General features: G+C 48.9%; 5 protein-coding genes across 6 annotated transcripts; 3 read left to right on the top strand and 2 right to left on the bottom strand.

Annotated features, from left to right (window-relative positions):
* The first annotated feature begins 768 nt into the window (after positions 1-768).
* On the top strand, positions 769-5,261 carry LOC117579425 (zinc finger protein sens). Its single transcript, XM_034265305.1, has 4 exons — positions 769-1,190; positions 1,302-2,461; positions 4,567-4,717; positions 4,926-5,261. Exons 1-4 carry the CDS (start codon positions 1,037-1,039, stop codon positions 5,165-5,167), a joined length of 1,707 nt encoding a protein of 568 aa, XP_034121196.1. The 5' UTR covers positions 769-1,036; the 3' UTR covers positions 5,168-5,261.
* A 6,780-nt stretch (positions 5,262-12,041) lies between these two features.
* LOC117579426 (POC1 centriolar protein homolog) lies at positions 12,042-13,654 on the top strand. 2 transcript variants are annotated; one of them, XM_034265308.1, is made up of 3 exons: positions 12,042-13,005; positions 13,068-13,274; positions 13,514-13,654. In XM_034265308.1, the coding sequence occupies exons 1-3, from the start codon at positions 12,136-12,138 to the stop codon at positions 13,637-13,639; spliced, it is 1,203 nt and encodes a 400-aa protein (XP_034121199.1). In that variant the 5' UTR covers positions 12,042-12,135; the 3' UTR covers positions 13,640-13,654. The 2 variants fall into 2 exon arrangements, with proteins under 2 accessions (XP_034121199.1, XP_034121197.1); XM_034265306.1 differs by lacking the exon at positions 13,514-13,654 and having other exon boundaries at positions 12,045-13,005; positions 13,068-13,503.
* Positions 13,655-14,326: 672 nt separating this feature from the next.
* Positions 14,327-15,566, top strand: LOC117579428 (transmembrane protein 19). Its single transcript, XM_034265310.1, has 2 exons — positions 14,327-14,521; positions 14,583-15,566. The coding sequence occupies exons 1-2, from the start codon at positions 14,410-14,412 to the stop codon at positions 15,464-15,466; spliced, it is 996 nt and encodes a 331-aa protein (XP_034121201.1). The 5' UTR covers positions 14,327-14,409; the 3' UTR covers positions 15,467-15,566.
* A 166-nt stretch (positions 15,567-15,732) lies between these two features.
* Positions 15,733-16,906, bottom strand: LOC117579427. The gene is made up of 2 exons (XM_034265309.1): positions 16,821-16,906; positions 15,733-16,762 (listed from the first exon to the last, which is right to left on the bottom strand). Exons 1-2 carry the CDS (start codon positions 16,870-16,872, stop codon positions 15,759-15,761), a joined length of 1,056 nt encoding a protein of 351 aa, XP_034121200.1. The 5' UTR covers positions 16,873-16,906; the 3' UTR covers positions 15,733-15,758.
* Positions 16,907-17,736: 830 nt separating this feature from the next.
* On the bottom strand, positions 17,737-18,888 carry LOC117579215. The gene is made up of 2 exons (XM_034264982.1): positions 18,786-18,888; positions 17,737-18,686 (listed from the first exon to the last, which is right to left on the bottom strand). The coding sequence occupies exons 1-2, from the start codon at positions 18,814-18,816 to the stop codon at positions 17,776-17,778; spliced, it is 942 nt and encodes a 313-aa protein (XP_034120873.1). The 5' UTR covers positions 18,817-18,888; the 3' UTR covers positions 17,737-17,775.
* Positions 18,889-19,410: the final 522 nt, after the last annotated feature.

Here is a 19,410-nt window from a genome sequence, read left to right as displayed (position 1 = left end):
GCGACAGCTGTTGGATGTATAGATCCATCCACGTGCATAAATATTTGTAAGTCAACCCACCCCGGGCACCGCCTCATCCCGCTACTCCAATAACTTCCTCAACGCTCACAGTCTGTTTGTGTCGCTGCATCTCTGTCGCTCAAGTGTGTCAGAGCCAACAACAACAGTTGGTGGCAAGAACAGTAACAGAAAATGTAACAGTTACAATGCGGCAAGCAAAGAAAAGGACAGCAAACGCCCCGCCAAAGCAAACTGCATACCAATTAGTAGGGGAAACGCGTGCTGCCAACAAACAGAAAGAGAAGCAGCAGCAGCAGCAGGAGGAGCAGGAGGGAGAGCACGATCAAAGCCACTGATACTGATAGAGGGAGAGGGGATCACTGCTGCCTAACTGTGCGTCTTGACCCTTACAACATGCAGGACAACATCAGCAGCAGCAGCAGCAGCAGGAACTGCAACTGCAACTGCAACAGCCGCCAACTGCTGCCAAAGGTGAAAAACCAGAGTTGGTAACACAAACACACACACACACACGCACACACACAGACAAGGGCCAGTCACCACCACCAAGAGGGAACACCAACACAGACGAGGGCTCGTTTTGATTCGGCTTGCTGCCACACACACAGAAACACAGAAACACAGAGACAGAGACAGAGACAGAGCTCTATGTGGTAGTACCTTTACTTTTTTTCGGGCCACAACGCTTCACCGTTGGCTCAATTTAGAACCGAGCAATCGGCCAAAGATTCAGTCAGGTGCGAAGCACCGAGCGATACGGACGTGTTCGTCTCCAGAGAGTCAAAGAATTAACCAACCAAACTCTCATATTAACTGTATAAAATAAAATAAAATAAAATACATTCAAATAAAATAATAAGAAAACAGATCCGAAGATCAGCTCGAGAAAAGTGAGATTTGTGCAGTGAACAGAAAACAAGCAAATACACAAAATATTATAAACAAATTGTGCGCCAGTGCAGCAGCAGTAGCATTCGCAGTAACAGTGAGAGCGAAAAGCTTAGCCCCAACCAAAATGAATCATTTGTCGCCGCCGCCATCGCCGCACTCGCAGCAGCCCAGTCCAGCGGGCTACGCGGGTCCAGCATTGGACAAACAGTGGATGCAACGGGCATCCGCCTTCAACACTGTGATAGCCTCGGCAGCAGCCCAAAAGCTCAATGGAAGAGGTGAGTTGGAATGATCACAGATCTGTCTCTCCCATCCCCAAGACCTCTGCTTCTGCCAGCGTAGATCCCATTTTATTTTATCGATTCCTTTCCGATCATTCCCATCCGCAGATCTGCCTTTCCTCTATAACCCACTGCTGTACTCCAGTGCACTGCTGTGGCCACAGTTCCTGCTGTCCTCCGCCACAGCCTTGGGCACTCCCCTGACGCCCATGACACCGAAATCGCCTGCCTCCATAGTGTTGGGTCAGCGGGATCGGGACTACGCACTGACCCCCGAGAAGGAGCAGGAAGTGCAGCACAGCACCACCAATAAAACCAACAGCAACAACAAGGAGTTGTTGCAGGATCAAGACGAGGACATGCCACTAAACCTAAGCACCAAGGAGCGCAGCAAGTCGGAGCAGTCAGAGCACTCGGAGCAGGAGCACTATCACCACCGCCATCACCATCATCATCATCATCATCACAACAGCAGCAGCAACAGCAGCAGGAGCAGCACCAGCGGAGGGAGCCTCAGCGATGCGGAGGCCGTGCATCCCATTGCTGCCCTGAATGTCACACCGCCACCCCTGAGGGCGGTGAATCTCAAGACCACGGGAACACCGCAGCAGCAGAGACAGAGATCGCAGGGAAACATTATTTGGTCGCCAGCCTCCATGTGCGAGAGATCGGCGAGGAGGGAGCAGCAGAGCGAATACAACGAGGAGGATGAGCCGCAGGTGGATCCCATTGTGCGGAAGTTCAAGTACGAGCGACGATCGGCAGCCTCAGTGTCCTCCCTGCAGTCGCCGATCTCCTCGCTGTCCGCACCCCAGGCCACGGCTGTCCAGGACATGGACTTCGAGGTGGCACAGCAGCAGCTGTACGCCCATCGCAGCGCCTTCATGGCCGGCCTCACGGGCAACAATTTGGAGCTGCTCACGCAGCACCTCAAGTCCCAACAGCAGCAGCAACACATCAAGGATGAAGCAGGCAGCGAGCAGCAGGATAACCGTTCGGCAGCGGCGCTTATGGGCCTGGTGGCAGCCGCCGAATTCGGTTATATGCGTAATCAACACCAACAACAACAGCAGCAGCAGCAGCAGCAGCCCCAACCCCAGCAGCAGCAGCAGCAGCAGCAACAGTTGCAACATCATCACCAGCAGCAGCAGCAGCAGCAGCAGCAGCAACATCCTGACTCGACCGCCACAGATGTTGCGCGTCGATCCTCCTCCTCGTCGTCGTACCAAGGCGAGTGCGAGGAGAAGCGCAGCGGCAGGAATTTCCAGGTAAGCCCAGTCAAACAGGATATCGAATCGGGCAACGGAAATGTTTCAGAGATTCATCCAGCAGCCTCGATCGATCAGTGCACAAAAATCTGTGAGCAGTCCAAGGACTGTCCCACTGTCTGCCCGTCTCTAATGCGTTTATCACGTGTCCAGTTTTGGGGGAGTCCTTTTTGGAGGAGTCCTTCCATTGCATAAGACCCCTCGGGTTTGCATTGCGTGTCTTTGGCAATTCCCTCGTGTTAATTGTTTCATATTTTGTCCTCGAACGGTTTTAATTGTCCTCGGAGATATCGATAGTGCTAGACCAACATCCACCCCACCTCCTAGCTCCTCCCACCATTGTTTCAATTTGGAAAAGTGGCACAGCAAATACTGTAATAACAGCGAAGGGACAGAAGAGAGAGCTCTATGGAAATTCAATTAAGTCCCATCGAAATCACGCAATTAGTTAATCAAATAATTTTGATTAGGATGGGGTGGGGTGAGGTGGGGTGGGTAGACTCCTTCGGAGGATTTATGTACAAATTACAATCATAATTGTCATTTCGATATTGGATTGTTCCCCTTTTTTCCAACGCATTAACCCTGCAAGTGCCAGTGCCCGGGGGGGGGCACACGACCATGTGGAATTCGAGAAGGCTTCGTTCGAGCCGGGCTCATGCTCTGCCTACCCCCGATGTCATATTGCGTTTATATCCATCAACACCCGCCGCGAGTTCGTTCTCGATGTCGATGTCCCTCTTCGCTTTTTTCACACATCCATGGAGAGGGTCAGTGAGTGAAATGTGATAGGCCGAGCCGAAAGAAAAGGTTTCCAGGCCATATGGCCAAAGACAGTTGCCACAGAGAAAAAGAGAGTGAGTGTCGCAGGCGCAGATGCAGAAGGAGTCTTTTTTTTATATTCAAATTGAGTCTTATATTTTTTGTTGTGTGTCTGTAATTCCTTACATCTGTTACCCTGTAGGAGGCCCACCCTGAGGCTGAGTCAGACTTTGGGGTTTCTCCTCAGCTGCCCCACACCCAGCAGAGAGTATTTTTTGTTGTGCTTCGCCAACTTCCGTTTCGTTGTCGAAGCTAAGCAAATTGACATTGTGGCTCAGAGTGGAGTCGACTCGAGCCGAGCTTAACAATAGAGCAACTAATTGGGTCTAGCCTATATGGGGAGATACGTATTGGCAGTGGATATGGCTATATGGTCCACTCGAATGCAATCCGCAAATAGAAAATCCCAAAAGGAAAAGACACAGAAAAATACACAAAGAGTGAAAGAAATTAAAGGTAGGAGTAGAAAGAGAAAGAGAAAGAGCGACCGACACTTGTGTCAATTTACAATATGCGTAGAGCGTGTTGGGTTTTTGGGTAAAAAATGTTTCACTTTTTTCCCCACATTTTGTATTTTGTTATTTTTATTTTTGTTTAATAAATGTCACCCACGTATCAGGGGGCAGAGCTGTGGTGTTGTTGTTCTGTGAGAGTGTGTCAATGTTTACAGCCATGTTGCAGCAACACCGCAAACTGTTTAAACATTTAATCTGACAAGCGAAGATGTTACAGGGAGGGAGCACAGCTCAGCTCAGCTCAGCTCAGCTCGATCATCCAATCCCCAAGTCGATACCTGCTGTGTTTGGCCTACAAATATCGGATCGTAGCCACTCACTTGCACCCACAGAGAGTGTCTCACTTGAGATTTAGCATTGAGCTGAATCCCTTCCCTCTGTTCCCCACTGTTTGATTAGCTGTTTTTTTCCACGCAGTGAAATGCAAAAATAAGCCCGAGAATCTATCGGGCAACAATGTAGGCGGGGGCAAAGTTTGGCTTTGGGTTTTCCCTCCGTTTGTCGTCGTCACCTGTTGGACAAATATTTGTGCACTCACAAATCTAGTTTAATTCATGTGACTGTCGAGAATTTGGCACGCAGCACAAACACACCACACAAAGCGGAGAGTATTTATATAAGAGTTATATAGAATGTGTGGGTTGGATATTCCTCTTTCAGATTTACCTTTTCTTGGGGCTACAGGCTGTACAAATATGGGGCATTTTCGGGACTTGATCGTGACTGGTTCTGTTTGAAAATTAAACACATTCCCTTGTCTCTTTGCAGTGCAAACAGTGTGGCAAGTCGTTCAAGCGTTCGTCCACCCTCTCGACACATCTGCTCATCCATAGCGATACGCGGCCATATCCCTGCCAGTACTGCGGCAAGCGTTTCCACCAAAAGTCCGACATGAAGAAGCACACATACATACACACGGGTAAGTTCCAAACTCCATTTATAAATCAGAATATACCCCGACAAGTGTCAAAGCCCCGTCCTAAAATCAGCGAGTGGAAATGATTTTTATCGCTCTTCAATTTGTCTAATTGCTGTAAAGCTGCGCAACAAACAGACCCCGCAATTTATAATCAACTTTGTACACTTTTCATTTGGCTAATGGTTTATTGATTTCCCTCCGTTTGCAGGCGAGAAGCCGCACAAGTGCACCGTGTGCCTGAAGGCCTTCAGTCAGAGCTCGAACCTGATCACACACATGCGCAAGCACACGGGCTACAAGCCTTTCGGCTGTGGCCTCTGCGATCAGTCCTTCCAGCGGAAGGTGGACCTGAGGCGGCACCGGGAGAGCCGCCACGAGGAGGCGCCACCCCTCGATGACCTGAAGCCACCCGCGCTGCTCAAAATGGAGGTCAGCAGCAGCAGCTGTTGACAGCAGCTACTCGCAGTCCACCACCTTGGAACACCCGAACACACAGCCGAGCACCCCCGTGGATCGGATCCCAGTATTAGCTGAGGAGGAGGAGGTGGAGGTGGAGGTGGCAGTCGCTGCTGCTAGGAAGCCAAAGTTTGTGTTCTCTTGGCCTTTCGCACAGTTGAACCAGCTGAGAGATCTTTTTGTTAAGGGTGTCCTTCCCATTTGTTAGCTAAGAAGTTTGCTCAATTCTAGCCCTAAGTCCTCCCTCTGTAAATAGTAATCCCAACAAGACTTATTCTTATATAAACTTATATACGTTACACCTTAGCATAAGTAATCAAACTTAATTTATTCGATTAACGTTTATTTAACCCCAAATTGGCAGCTAAACGTACCAAAGAACAACCGACCAACCGAACGACCAACAAGAGAAAGAGCTTGAAAATCCTTCAACTTGTCCAAAACTTGTCCAAATTTTTGCGTCCTCATTTATTTAAGTTACCCCAAATCAATTATTTATACGAATTATTGTGAATCTCTTTTAGTTTATTCTAATTTTATAATTTATCCAATGATTTATGTAACCATAATTATTATTTATAAGCCTATGATTTTTTGGAAAATAAAGTTGAAAGCTAAAGGAAAAGAAATTTGAATTAATTTTGGGAAAAAAGAGTGATGAATATTCATATGAATATCTTCATAAATATGGGCTAAATATTTCATTAGCCCCAGGCCCAACTGAGAGACATTCCTTAGCATCAAGGACACAGACTCCTCCTTTGAAGTGCCCCCACATTTTATTACAAATTGTCCAAAGCCTTCCAAATATTTGGTATTTTTTGGGGTGCTCTTTGCCGAAAACCTGATTTTATAGATAAATTCCTGCACGTACTCAATTGATGGGGAATAAGTTGCCTCGCTGCTGCTGCTCCTGTTTTCGTTGATCGGGTGACGCGGTGATCTTTGATCTGTGGTCCATGTGGCATCCTGGGAATGCCCTTTGTAAGCCGCCGCGTTACAGCAGTTACTTGCCCCTGCACCACCGCCCCTGCGCTCCTTTGGGAAAACGCCAATAAGTGTTCGAAGTTCGAACTAATTGCAGCCGAAATAAAGTGAGAAAAGGAGTGAGAGCAGATCGGCAGGGGCACAGGGGACAGAGGCAGTGGCAATGGTCATTGAGGATTGCTGGTCGCAATTTTCGGTAATCGAAATGTCCAAATGCATTTTGCGGCACTTTAAAACGCCCGAAATGAAGTTTGGCAGTTTACAAATCACCGACTCCCCTCATTATCGCCATTCATCGTTGGCCGCAATCAGAAATCAGCGAACGAACAAGCGAAAAAGTCGTCGAAGGATTTCACTCAAGCGATTCTCCCCCCAAGAACTGGATCCGGGGGCTTTGGCACGCCACAAATTGATCGAAATTGACAAAATATTGAACCACAAAAAAACCAAAAAGAGCAGCAACGACAGTGAAGCAGAAAGAGAGAGAAATATGCAGTTCAATTGCTGCCACGCAAAAATGCAGTTCAAGGACTTTTTCGGCAAGTGCCGACAAAGTAAGTCCAAAGAGCCAAAGAATGTAGACACAACATGAGCCCCAGCCCCGTGTCCTTTGGGTCGTGAAATAGATGAAAGTTTTGCCAGGCAGGTGAAGACAAGAGAGTGAAGATTATCAAGGTTAAGTTCACAGAGTTGGTCACAGAACTTCGATGTGTATTGCAGATGGTGGGAACAAGTCATAGATTACAGGATTACAGGGAGCAGAAATAGGCAGAAAGAGAAAGTTTCCTTGCTGCAGAGCTGGCAGTTCTTTCTATATAAAACATATTTGAGTATGGAATAAGGAAAGTAAAAACAATCAAATATCCTCACATACCCACCAACTTTCGTGGACACTTTCGAGAAACGATAAGATGTAGAGATAAATGCATAAACCATCGATGCCATATGCTGGAGTCACTCTTCGGCTACGGATCCAGCTCTATCTGCAGCTCTAGCTCTAGGTTTGTTAACCCCTTTTACCGCGTAACACCTGAGCCCACATAATTTGTCATGCCGTTTGGAATTTATTCAACAGCCAGCCCAAGAGTCGGGCCAAGCCCCCATGAAAAACAAAAGAGCACCAAAAAAATACAAAAAAAAAAAGAATAAACGAAACGAAATGAAATGAAATGAAAGCTGCAACCCCAAAGCAAACAACAATAAGAATCGAGGGAAAACTCTTAGGGGAAAAATGAAAGGTGAAGAGGAAATTGATCTTAGAAGTGGTGCTTGAAGAGGCCTAACCCGCAACATGGGCAACATGGGCATGTGCACGTCCTTACCTTTCCCTACCTTCCCTACCCTTCCCGATTCGGTTAGGTTCCGTTTTCCGGCTACCCCTAGCCTTAGCCTTAGTCAGAGTCACCTTTTGGTCTGGTCTGTTCTGGTCTGTCTCTGTGGCCGGGCAGGTGACTTTTGACTTTGGCTATTAATAAAAATAATAGTTGCGGCTAAAAAAAAAAAGGTGAAGAGCCCGGGCCGCGTGCAGCAAGAGCAAAAACGATGTCTTAGGTCAGTTTGGTTTGGTTCCTGAGTTCGGCTCGATCGCAGCTCGGCTGTGGTGCAGGTGAACCGGGCTCGGGCTCGGGCTCGGGCTCAGGCTCACAATTAAAATGCGGAGGGGATGGATGCATCTGATGAACGGAAAAGGCACCTGTAACACACAGATAGAGCGAGATGGGGCTCAAGAAGGACCGACCGAAGGAAGGAACAGCGGCTCAACATTACATCGGCTCATTTATGTTTATGTCCTTTCATTGTAAGCAGGCAGAGGAGCTGCAGCCTGGCGCTGATTCCGATTCCAATTCCCCTTTTTGCCTGTACCCAGCCAAGCACCTGCTGCCATCCCAGAATCCTGGAACCTGTCGTCGTCGTCGTAGTCGTCGTGGCTTGGCGCTCAATTATTGAGCCAGGACAAGCGTCTCGACGCGTGCTCAAAGCCGGTTTGCGGCCAACATATGCCAGGAGGCAAATTACAACAGCAGCCAGACTCTGCCTCAGAGCCGAGACTTACAGCCAGCAGTACCAGTGAGTCCCAGTTGACATGGGCCACACGACACCACGAGCAGACAGCGGCAGCAGAAGCCAAAAGATGCAAAAGTCATAAAAATCTTTCGCCCCAGCGACAGACAGACCGCAAAAACATTCGGCACACAGACAGAGAGAGAGAGAGAGAGACACTGAGATCTGCATCTAATCTAGGCCCTCAGGGGAGTCCATGCCGTGTGTGTGTTTTGAGCCACAAGCTGTCGCTTAATACATGTACGACTGCTCTCAGATACAAGATACAAAATCCACACACTCGATCTGGGAGTCGGGGAAAAGGAAGGTGCAACAACAATTGTAAGTGCACCTCTGCACCTGTCACGCTCGCTCGATCGATATTACAAGATCGACTTGTCGGCCAGGCCAAAAGTGACCCAATTTGAACAGGCCTACGGCTTGGTTGCCTCTCTCCCGTGCGCTGTCGCTTCTTCCCTTTTGGCCTTTTATGGAATTGAAACTGATAAGTTATGATTGCTGCACCTTTCTTTGATTGAGCATTGTCACCTGGCTTGCTCTGGATCCGTAGTTTTGTAGCCAATTGATTGCTGGATGATGAACTCTAATGGGGAATAGCACTGTATTAATGGACACTTAAGGACAGGTGATGCCAGCGGGCGACTTCTTTACACAATCCCCTACAGTAGTCACAGTTTTGATTAGTTTTGGATGGGAGGAAGAGCAAGGGACAGGCAGACTTTCCTTTCAATCTCCATCCTCGAAAGTTGAGATTGAAAACGAATCAGCCAAGACTGAACACCGAGCACCCAAGGCGGCACAAGGAACGAACATCTGAGTGGCCCAAGTTCGCTGGCCAAATCGGAAGCAAAGCGAAGCCAAGGGAATGCCGTGTCAATGACTAGTCTACAAGTTGGAGATTAGTCTTGGCCACCACCCCGCCCGACCATCTTGAGGGTGGAGGAAATCTTAAGCTCTTTCGACTTGAATGCAGCGAATGCATTGACAAATCCAAGTCAAATATGCAAATCAACCCTCTGGGGCCAAGACAGAGCTGTGAATTGTGAAATCTATTTAAACAGCTTAATTGGCAAGACAAAGAAGCCAGGGAAGGGTAGGGTAGAACAGCAAGCAGCAAACAGTAAACAGTCAACAGTCAACGATCCGACGAGGGCTTAGAAAAAAAGGGTTGCAAGACGTTGAATCGGGCCGAAAGCGAATGTCAAAACAGAACTAAAAACAAAGCCAAAAGCCAAGTCCCGGCAATTAAAATGACAAAATCTAAACACGAAATTTGTACGGATTTTGTGAGAAAAGGTGCAAAGTCAAAGAGATAGAGGCGGGGAGGCGGGAAGACCCAAGAGTGCAACGACAGAGGAATGGGAATTGGAGTGGGGCCGATCTCAAGGTGTTTTCGGGTTTTTTGAGGCTTAGTCGGAAATCAATTGTGGCATGGGCCTAAAACACAGATTATAGACAGATTTTGAGGCAAACAGCAGACGGAGGCACGCACACAATGAGCAACAAATTGCGGCACACACGATCCACACACACACAAACAAAAGGATGGAAGAGGCCACAAGAGCTGCCACTGAGGATCAGCAGGTTGAGGACGCGAGGCAAGTCATTAAAAGAATTTAAGCGCACCTTTTCTCAGCGTTTTGTCTGCGCATCCAGAAGATCCCCGACATTCGGACTGGGATTCGAGTCAGAGTCAGAGTCGGGCAGGCGACAGGTGCTCAGAAGATAGGAAGAGCGACCGAGAGACAGAGAGAGAGCAGCAAAGAGAGGGCGAGAGCATAGCGGTAGATGATTTGGATCGTTATCCTGCTATTCTGGTCCTTCTGCTGCTGTTCTGCTGCTGCGACTGCTGCTGCTGCTGCTGTGCCAGATTCGACCCAGGGCATGGAAGGGCTGGCTGACTGGCTGGCTGGCAAATTAATTCCTTGCCATATTTTATAATTCAACAGATGACACGAGCCAAATGAAGGCCCTCGCTCCAGGGTGTAGCGAGAAGCTTTGGCTTTGGCTCAGACTCTGGCTCTGGCTCTGACTTTGGCAAAAGGGTCGATCGGTCCCGTCCGTTGCTTGATTGGTCGGTACCTTTGGGGTCTTCTCGGGTCTCGATCCCGGTCTCAGTCCCGGTCCTGGATCTGGTGCCGCTTATTGCGGCTCGTTTGTGGCACAAGCCACATGCCACCGGGAACAAGGACCTCTCATTTGGCAAAACCCTTCGAGGACAAGTACATGCGATATGCAAAGACCTTTGTTCAGCTTAAAGTGGAGTAAGGGAAAAGGCCAGAATATATTCATCTCTCTGTGAACATTTGAGTGCTGAGGAAATCATCGTGTAAAAGTCATTGAACCTATTGTAGAGCATCCAAAATTCGGGAATACTTTTGCCATCCCGTTACCTTCGTTTGAGGATTTTTCACTGTGCTTGAGAGCGATCCCTTGGGGGCACTTTAGCTTAGTTTATTTGAAAGTGCAACAGTTTTTTGATAAAAAACAGTTTGTTGAACCCACCCCAGAGCTGTGGAGATGACAATGACCTTTTGTCTATGCGATCTGCACATTAGCAGGGGTTGCAAGTTGCAAGTTGCAAGTTTTGCGGGTTCGACAGCCTATAACTGCATTTTGGCAAAAGAACAGTTAAGGGGCCAGCAGCTACAGGTGGAAATCGTGCGCTTGTCACACTAATTTCTCAAAGTTCAGCTCGGCTTCGGCTCCAGTTCGGGGCCCTCAGCCCGCTCGTTCGTTCGTCGGTGGCTTTTGTTTGTAGTCCGCTATGCCGTTTGACGTTTGTCGTGTGCTGTTTGCCGTTTGCCGTTTGCCGTTTACTGCACTTTCACAGTTGCACTCCTGTCACTTTTTGTTGTTTAATTTGTTGTCGGCTTTTGGGTTAGAGTCGTCTCCCGGTTACTGTATGCTGGCAAACGCATAATTAGCCCGATAGCGATACTCGTGGCAGTTTGTTTGGCATGGCGTGGCCATTGAACTTGTCCAAGTCCAATTCCAAGTCCAAACAGCGAGGATCAGATCATTAGAGTGCGGCAGGAATTGCTTTGGCAGGTTGAAGTTGAATGAACTAGCCCAGAGTTCGACGACGGCATGCGGAAGAATAAGGATAATGACAGCAGGCAGGTAGGGACACTTTCCAAGAAAAGGCACACCACACACAAGAGTGGTCAAATAAAGGATCTGCTCGTCATTTCTCTCTCCCAACAGATGGCGTGTTTGATGTCAAACATATATGAATCTGTGCCGCTGTCGAGACTCTTGTTGCAGTGATTTTTTTAAAGATTTACCTTAAACAATTCTTTTTTAAACAAATCTATTAATCTTGCTTTTTTTCGAATTACACTTGGATTTTCATTTGATATTTCGATTGCTGAATTTTTATGTTACATTTTTCTTACATACATTGTGCGCCATCTGTTGCGCATTACTTGCACTTACGTGTGAAGCCTCTCCTATCGGCTTTTTCTTGCAAATGCGTACTCAAAATTTCACTCAAGCTGCCAGCTTCCCAATTGGAGTGTTACTTCAATAACATTTCATGTTAGTTTACACTACCATAAGAATAACAGCTAAGAACAAACAGCTCAAAAAGGGCAGAAAGGCGGAAAATCAATCGCGGGTACAAAGCCCACTCCTCAGATAAGTTAAGTTACCCAATATTGTAGGCAATTGATTCATGTATGGGATAAAATGTAACGTAAAGTGTGAAGATCAAAGTCGACGAAAATTACGGTACACTTACACCATATTTGGAAAATAAAATTGTATATTTCGGTATATTTCCGAGGGTCTGTCGGTATTTTTGTGAGGGTCATCATCACTGACAGACGACGCATTTTATTTCAAACAAAGCGCTAAATCATATAAACAATTTGTTGAAATAACATAAAAAAGGATTAAAAAGGAAATAAAACATGTTCAGCGACCCAGCCCTCGACCGTCACTTCACTGGCCACTCGGGCAGCATCACCCAACTGCGTTTCAGCCCCGAAGGCTCGCAGATCGCGACATCCTCGCTGGACGCCTCTGTGATATTGTGGAATCTGAATCAGGCAGCCCGCTGCATTCGCTTTGGATCGCATGCGGCACCGGTGTACGGAGTGTCGTGGTCGCCCAAGGGCAACCTGGTGGCCTCCGCCGGCCACGACCGCACGGTGAAGATCTGGGAACCGAAGGTGCGCGGCGTGTCCGGGGAGTTTGTGGCGCACAGCAAGCCAGTGCGCAGCATCGACTTTGATCCGACCGGCCACATGATGCTGACGGCCTCCGACGACAAGTCCGTGAAAATGTGGCGCGTGGCCAAGCGCCAGTTCATCTCCTCCTTCGCCCAGCAAACCAATTGGGTGCGAGCCGCCAAGTTCAGTCCAAACGGGAAGATGATTGCTACCGTCTGCGACGACAAGTCGCTGCGTATCTACGACGTGAACACGGGCGAGTGCGTGCGCACCTTCACCGAGGAGCGGGCTGCCCCACGGCAGGTGGCCTGGCATCCGTGGGGCAACATGGTGGCCGTGGCCCTCGGCTGCAACCGCATCAAGATCTTCGATGTGGCCGCCAGCCAGCTGCTGCAGCTGTACGTGGTCCACTCTGCGCCCGTCAACGATGTGGCCTTCCATCCCAGCGGGCACTTTCTGTTATCCGGCAGCGATGACTGCACCATTCGCATTCTGGACCTGCTGGAGGGCAGACCCATCTACACACTGACGGGCCACACGGGTGCCGTTAACGCTGTGGGATTCTCCCAGAATGGGGAAAAGTTTGCCACGGGCGGCAATGATCGCCAGGTGAGTTGTGGCTTCCGCTTCTCCATTGACTGTTTGTGTAATCCTCTCATCTGTGATTTCAGCTGCTGGTGTGGCAGTCGAATCTGCACACTTACGACGCCTCCAAGTTCGAGGCCAAGTCGGCCCTGGCCTCCACCAGCTGCGACACGAGCGCAGCCTCCTCCTACCAGCAGAGCAACGCCAGCAGCACAGCCCAGTCGAACGATCGGAGCATTCGCATCGATATGCGCCAGTCGCAGGCCTACAAAAATTTGGATGAAAACTTCCAGGTGCTTGACAGTGAACACACAAAGCAGCCACAGACACCAAAGAGTGCCAGCAAATCCTCTTCGGCTACGACTTTAAGTGCTCGTCAGTCGTCACGCGGAAATAGTTTGGTGGCCAAGGAGTTGGACTTCAAGCCTCGCAGCCCCAGTCCACGCTTCTTCCAATAGCTTTTACTCCTCTTAGCCTTACTCTGACATTTTCCATACGTAATTAAAGCCATAACCAGACGAACTTTCCGCAGGTATTGGATATTTCCTTTGATTCGTCGTCGGGCTGCTCCTGCTCTGCCCAGCTGGATGAGATAACGAGTCTGGTGAAGGAGCTCGATAAGCGTGTGCAACGATTAGAGGGGTTCTACTTCTCCTAACTACCTGTTTAATGGTTTATTATAAAGCATCAACTACGACTTGTACGTGAGCATCATGCAATTTTTTGAATTCAAACGGTGCGCTTAACAGCACGCTGTTAACTTAAAAGTGCAGCTAACAGATTTCGTAGAGATGGTCGCTTACTGATAACATGGCGTCGTTGTTTCAAAAAATACGCAAAGCTAATACGCTAAGAGACCATTTAAGGTTTATTACTTCTCAGGATATTTTGACTAGGAAATTGAGTTCACAGTATGTCTACGGTATCGGTATAGAATTTTCCATATTATGGATATCGAGAAAGTGAAAATGTTAAAAACAAGTCAATCTAACATAAAGTCTCTATTAATTTTTAATAGCAGCCGGATAAATGATATTTTAAATATCCCACAATTCCCACTCACGTAACGTTTTGTGACAGTTTTGTTGGTCAGTTTAAAACTTAATTTGGAAACATGCAAAGAAAAAAATCGTTAAAACTAGCCAATCTTGTGGAGAATTGATTGATTAATTGGATAAAATTATACTTTCAGCGCGGAGACTCCTAAATATCAAGTAATATGAAACAGAACATCAAAATCAAGGAAAATAATTAAAGATTTACAGTATATTTTGAGAATGCAAGGGTATCTGTCGGTATATTTCCGACTGTCTGTCGGTATATTTTATCGATATCGCTAGTCGGCATTCCAAAAAACAAAAATAAACAAATCAGACTGGAGAAAGTGTGAATTTAAACGACTTAAACTGCATGTAAAAATCGAAAACGATGCGCAACTGGATGCCGGTATTGTTCTGTGGCCTGGCCATACCCATTTCCCTGTTCATGTGGCTGGGCAACGTGGCCCTCTCGAAGATCTGGAGCAGCGATACCTACGAAGGTGGGTAACTGCATGAATATACTCCAGAATGCAAAAGGTTATCTAATTGATTGATTGACAGAGCCCCGGGTGATACCGCCCATGCGTTGGCTCTTTTCCACGCTGGCGCCCCTCACACTGATGACGGTGGCGCTGCGTCGACGCTCGGTGAGCCAGTCTGGAGCGGCCTTGGGCATTGTGGTGGCCTTCATACTGTCCATAGCCAGCCATCCGTTCTTCGCCAGCCTGGTGGTGTTCTTCTTCAGCTCGTCGCGGGCCACCAAGTTCCGGGCGCACATGAAACGCCGCTTCGAGCACGACTTCAAGGAGGGCGAGGGCCAGCGGAACTGGGTCCAGGTTCTGTGCAACGGAGGAATGGCTGCCCAGCTGGCACTGCTCTACCTCATCGACTGCGGCTGCGGCGAGCGGGCCATTGACTTCTCCAAGGAGTACCGCTCCAGCTGGCTGGGCATTGCCGTGATGAGCGCCTTCGCCTGCTGCAACGGCGACACCTGGTCCAGCGAGCTGGGCAGCGTGCTCTCCCAGCGTGATCCCATCTCCATCATTAGCTGGCGACGCGTGCCGCGCGGCACCAACGGAGGCATCTCGCTGATCGGCGTCGTCGTCAGCCTGCTGGGCGGCTTCCTCGTGGGCTTTGGCTACTTTGTCACCGTCCGCTACACCGTGGATGCCAAAATGCTGCTAGTGAGTCCACCGCAGTGGCCAATAATCCTCTTTGGTGGCATTGCCGGACTCTTTGGCTCGCTGCTGGACTCCTTCCTGGGCGGCGTGCTGCAGTTCTCGGGCATCAATGAGCAGGGCCAAATTGTGGATGCACCCGGCAAGGGTGTGCGTCATGTGAGCGGCCTGCGCATTCTGGACAACCACAGTGTCAATCTCATCTCCAGCATCATCACGGGCGTCACCATACCCGTTCTCGCTCTCAAGTTCTGGCCAGTGCGATGAGCACACACATTCACTTGTATATCTATTTTTGTAAAGCTTCCAAACCGCTTAGCGATTAACACTAACAAGACTTGCACCGATCGAAACGATGGACTCGAAAGAACAACGATAAGGATAGCCGCAGTGGGAGCACCTCTACACCACCTCCGGGATGCCAATAATAATCCTGTTTACTAGATAGCTTTCTGTTTGATCTTGTGGCATCCTCCATCCCCCACCTGCGACTATCCTTCTAAGCTTAACTAACATTAAAAAATGAACTCTAATCTGATCAATATTGCTCCAACTTTGATTAATCTCTCGGCACTTTATTGGCTCTCTTCAGCTTCTGCAGTTCGATGCTTCGCAGTAAATTGTTCGAGAGGGCACGCAGCGCCTCGGTGGACGGGACTGCTGCTGCGCCATTTGCTGGCTTGGCAAAGCCAATGGAGAACTTAATCATGAGGTCGCCAATTGGTGAGTTGATGAACTGCGAGCCCGTTGAGATTGTCTTGAAGATGATGCGCCGCTTGTGCTGGTAGACCTGAGGATCGCTGGGCAGACTGTTGGATGGATGCGGCAGTGGCCTGCGACTGGGACTGAGGCTCGGCCTTGGACTGGGACTCGTCGTAGTGGTCGGCGCTGGTGCCTCAGTGGCGCTGGTGCTTGATGTGGTGGTCAGGTTCGCTGGCTTTGGTGTGGCTCTGGGCTGCGCTGAGGCTCTTGCGCGTGTGGTGCGTGGATGCGCAGTGGTGCTGCGGCGTCTGTGGGGTCTGCGGGTGGTGCTGGTAGCAATGGTCGATGGCTGCAGCTGTGGCACCTGATAGCCCGCCTCGGTCTGCTCATCTTCCTCCAGCAGGGAAGCTGCATCTGGCTTCTCCTGATCGCTGTTGTAGCCCAAGTCCGCTCGATCCTCCTCATCTTCGTAGTCATCGTCCGATTCGGCATCGTTCGGATGGTTGTTGGTGAAGAGTGGAGGTGCTCGATTCGGTGGCTGCTGATCTCGTCTGTCCTGCTTCTCCCTGTGCTCGTAAACAGGATCGTTGGGCCCCGTGGAGGCCAGGACCTGCTCCATTTGCTTCTGAAGTATCTCGTAGAGCGGCGCATTCTGTTCATCATCCACCAGCTCCACGGGCTCACTGGGCACAAACTGATTGTTGACATAAGCGCTCCTGCCGTCCAGGTCCTCGTCTACTTCCAAAATATCCACATCCTTCTGCGATCGCGACTCTGATTCGATTTGCTCGGCAGGGAATTGGGTCACAGTCCCTTCCTCCGCTGGCTCTCCAGTTGGTGCAGCTCGAGCACATAGTAGAGCTGTGGAGGGATAAATCTTTTTGATAGATCTTTTCGTTCTCCGAAGTTCAAGACTCACCTCCGCTTAGCAGGATCAGTAGCTGCAGTTGTCGGACTCTTCTGCCTCCCATTGCAGTCGGATGACTTCTGTGCCCTGCTGCAGAATTCCTCGCAGCTTTTATAGCGGCCATCTCGTGGTGGCTTGGGGCAAACCACTGTCCAGCCCACGCCCTACCAATTAGGTTTAGTGTTGAACTTCTAATGATGGCCCTATTCAGCTACTGATATCTTTGGCGCTCAATCAGTTTATAGAACTTGTTTCCCGGGTCAATGCACTTGTCCATCAATGCACCATGCATCCATGCTCGTATAAAACGAATAAACGCTTGGGATGGGGCTTAACCGTTTTCTGCTGGGCAATCGAAATATATTGGAGATAGAATAAATTCTACTATACATTTTGCTGCAGATTGAGTTCATCAAATCGTTGTTGGATTTTCGTAAATCTTTATTACCACATGAAATATTTTCAATAATTGGTAGAAGCCATTGGGACAAATATTTCACATCCATGGATCATGTCCATGCTTGTTCTACTCTTATAACGCATAGATCAAAGTATCTGTCGGTCTGTAGTATCTCAGTTTTCCTTCATTTGAGCTTGTTACGTTTATACGAACCGCATTCAAGACGGAGAACTGGCGACAAAGTTATTTTGTGTTATTTAGAAAGGAATAAGCTTCCATTCCGAACAAACTGTGAGCACCGACTGTTTGACGTTTTATAATCAAATGCTTCACAATCTATTAGATATCCATTATAATGGCTTAATAGATTAGCTCTTTCCTTGCAATACAAATAATTATGGAATATAAAATAACTTCCCCATCAATCGATGGCTTGCATTCTCTTTCGCATCTTTCGCCCTTTTTTTTAATTGCTACAATTTAAATCCCCTTGCAAGTATTTTTCTCAAATTATTTTATTTGTTAAAATTAAAATAAATATTAATTGCATAAATGAGATTCTTAATTTTAGGCTACCGTATACTGGAGCCTATCGTTGTCGACCTTGGGTGGGGTCTGCTCGGTCACAGGAGCGGCCTCAGCCATGGCGATCACCAAGGGCTTTGGGGATTGAGTGTCCTTCATGGGCATGGGTGGCATGGCAATCTCTTCGGGAGTCTTCACGGGGACAGGTGCAAGAATGGAAGCCACGTCTTCAACTGGTTTCTGGGGCAGGGTCAGAGCAAGGGGCTTCTTGTCCTCCTTCTCTTCGCTGCTCTCACTGCTGTCCTTCTCCTGCTTCTTTTTGTCTTCCTGCTCCTGCTCCTGCTGCTGCTCCTTCTCCTGGTTCAGCTTCTCAACGGTGGCACTGTCACGGAAGTAGGGGGAACTTCTGAACTTCTTGTCGGCGCAGGCAGTCTCCTTGGGATATGTCTGCTGGCACTCGGCATAGGCCAATTCGGACCAGAGGCCGTGGGAGCGGCACTTGGCCACATTCAGCTTGCACTGGTTATAGAAGACGGCCACCTCATTGGGTGTCCTGCCGCACACGGGCTCATAGAGATCCACGCAATCGTCGTCGCAGAGGTAACCCTCGTTGAGGGACTGAGCTGCGCTGTTGATGGCCGCTGAGTTGGTGGCCTGGCAATCCTTTTGGCCCTGCTCGCAGCTGAACCAGGCAATGGGTATGGCCAGGAAGGGCGGACTCATGCGCCTGCTGCTCTGGGCATCAGCCTGGGGGGCGTAGGTGCGCTTCACGTAGTAGCCATGCTCCTCGGTGGACACCTGAGTGTTGCCGGCCAGGTCCGTGGAGCTGGACCACTTTGTCTTGGTCTTGGTCTTCTGGGAGTCTGACTTGTCGTGATGGTGATGGTCAGAACCCTTGTGCTTGCGTCGCTTCGCCTCAATGGGAGCCGCCTCCAACAGCAGCAGAGCGGCCACTGTGGGAAGAGAGGGAGAAGAGGGAGACAGGAAGTGGGTTGGATGCACCTGCCACAAGGAGCCAGTTCTGGACTGGGGTTTGGGTTGCTGGCACTTACCTAGAACTACAACTGCTTGGTATGGTCTCATGTTACTTTTTTTTTGCACTTGGGACGTTCGATCTGCTCAGCTGGTCGTCGCTATAACAACTGATCGCATCTTCTGGCGAATGGCGGCTTAAGTACAGGCGTTCCACACTGTCGGGGGAATTCTTCTGGCCATCTACCGGTTTTCTTGGTAAATCTTTTCATCTCTCTCGGGCCTTGTTTACCTTACACTTTGCGCAGTTCCGAGATATCCCCCCACATCCATCGAGACACACGAACGAAAGTACGAAAAGTTTTGTCGTTTTGTTGGTGAAATTTTATGCAAGCTCATTTGGTTGTCATTTATCAGCTTACACACTGGCACTGGGCCTGGGACTGGGACTGGGGCTGGGGCTGGGCATGATAATCATCTAGAATGCTCTCGCTTGGACCTGGAACTGGTTGTGGCTGTGTGTTTAACACCTTACTTGCCCTCCATTCGAACGCCCATCCAAAGCCCAGTCCAGCCTCCAGCCTCTGCAGATCAGCCTCTTTGCTGGCTACCTCTTAAGCCGGTTCCTCAAAATTGGGTCAATCTGGAAAGGTTCGGTGATCTTGTTTTTATATTACCTTCTTCTGTATGTGTGTGTGTGTGTGT

Source organism: Drosophila guanche, unplaced genomic scaffold (genome assembly GCF_900245975.1).
Source record: "Drosophila guanche unplaced genomic scaffold, DGUA_6, whole genome shotgun sequence".
In the NCBI taxonomy this organism is placed as follows: Eukaryota; Metazoa; Arthropoda; class Insecta; order Diptera; family Drosophilidae; genus Drosophila; species Drosophila guanche.
This window is presented reverse-complemented; position numbering and strand designations above follow the sequence as displayed.

Coding starts and splice junctions, on each gene's coding strand:
- LOC117579425 (XM_034265305.1), top strand. CDS start 1,037: ATGAATCATTTGTCGCCGCCGCCATCGCCGCACTCGCAGCAGCCCAGT. Junction 2,462..4,566: donor GCAGCGGCAGGAATTTCCAG/GTAAGCCCAGTC, acceptor GTCTCTTTGCAG/TGCAAACAGTGTGGCAAGTC. Junction 4,718..4,925: donor GCACACATACATACACACGG/GTAAGTTCCAAA, acceptor CTCCGTTTGCAG/GCGAGAAGCCGCACAAGTGC.
- LOC117579426 (XM_034265306.1), top strand. CDS start 12,136: ATGTTCAGCGACCCAGCCCTCGACCGTCACTTCACTGGCCACTCGGGC. Junction 13,006..13,067: donor CGGGCGGCAATGATCGCCAG/GTGAGTTGTGGC, acceptor CTGTGATTTCAG/CTGCTGGTGTGGCAGTCGAA.
- LOC117579428 (XM_034265310.1), top strand. CDS start 14,410: ATGCGCAACTGGATGCCGGTATTGTTCTGTGGCCTGGCCATACCCATT. Junction 14,522..14,582: donor GAGCAGCGATACCTACGAAG/GTGGGTAACTGC, acceptor ATTGATTGACAG/AGCCCCGGGTGATACCGCCC.
- LOC117579427 (XM_034265309.1), bottom strand. CDS start 16,872: ATGGGAGGCAGAAGAGTCCGACAACTGCAGCTACTGATCCTGCTAAGC. Junction 16,763..16,820: donor ACTGATCCTGCTAAGCGGAG/GTGAGTCTTGAA, acceptor ATCCCTCCACAG/CTCTACTATGTGCTCGAGCT.
- LOC117579215 (XM_034264982.1), bottom strand. CDS start 18,816: ATGAGACCATACCAAGCAGTTGTAGTTCTAG. Junction 18,687..18,785: donor CCAAGCAGTTGTAGTTCTAG/GTAAGTGCCAGC, acceptor CTCTTCCCACAG/TGGCCGCTCTGCTGCTGTTG.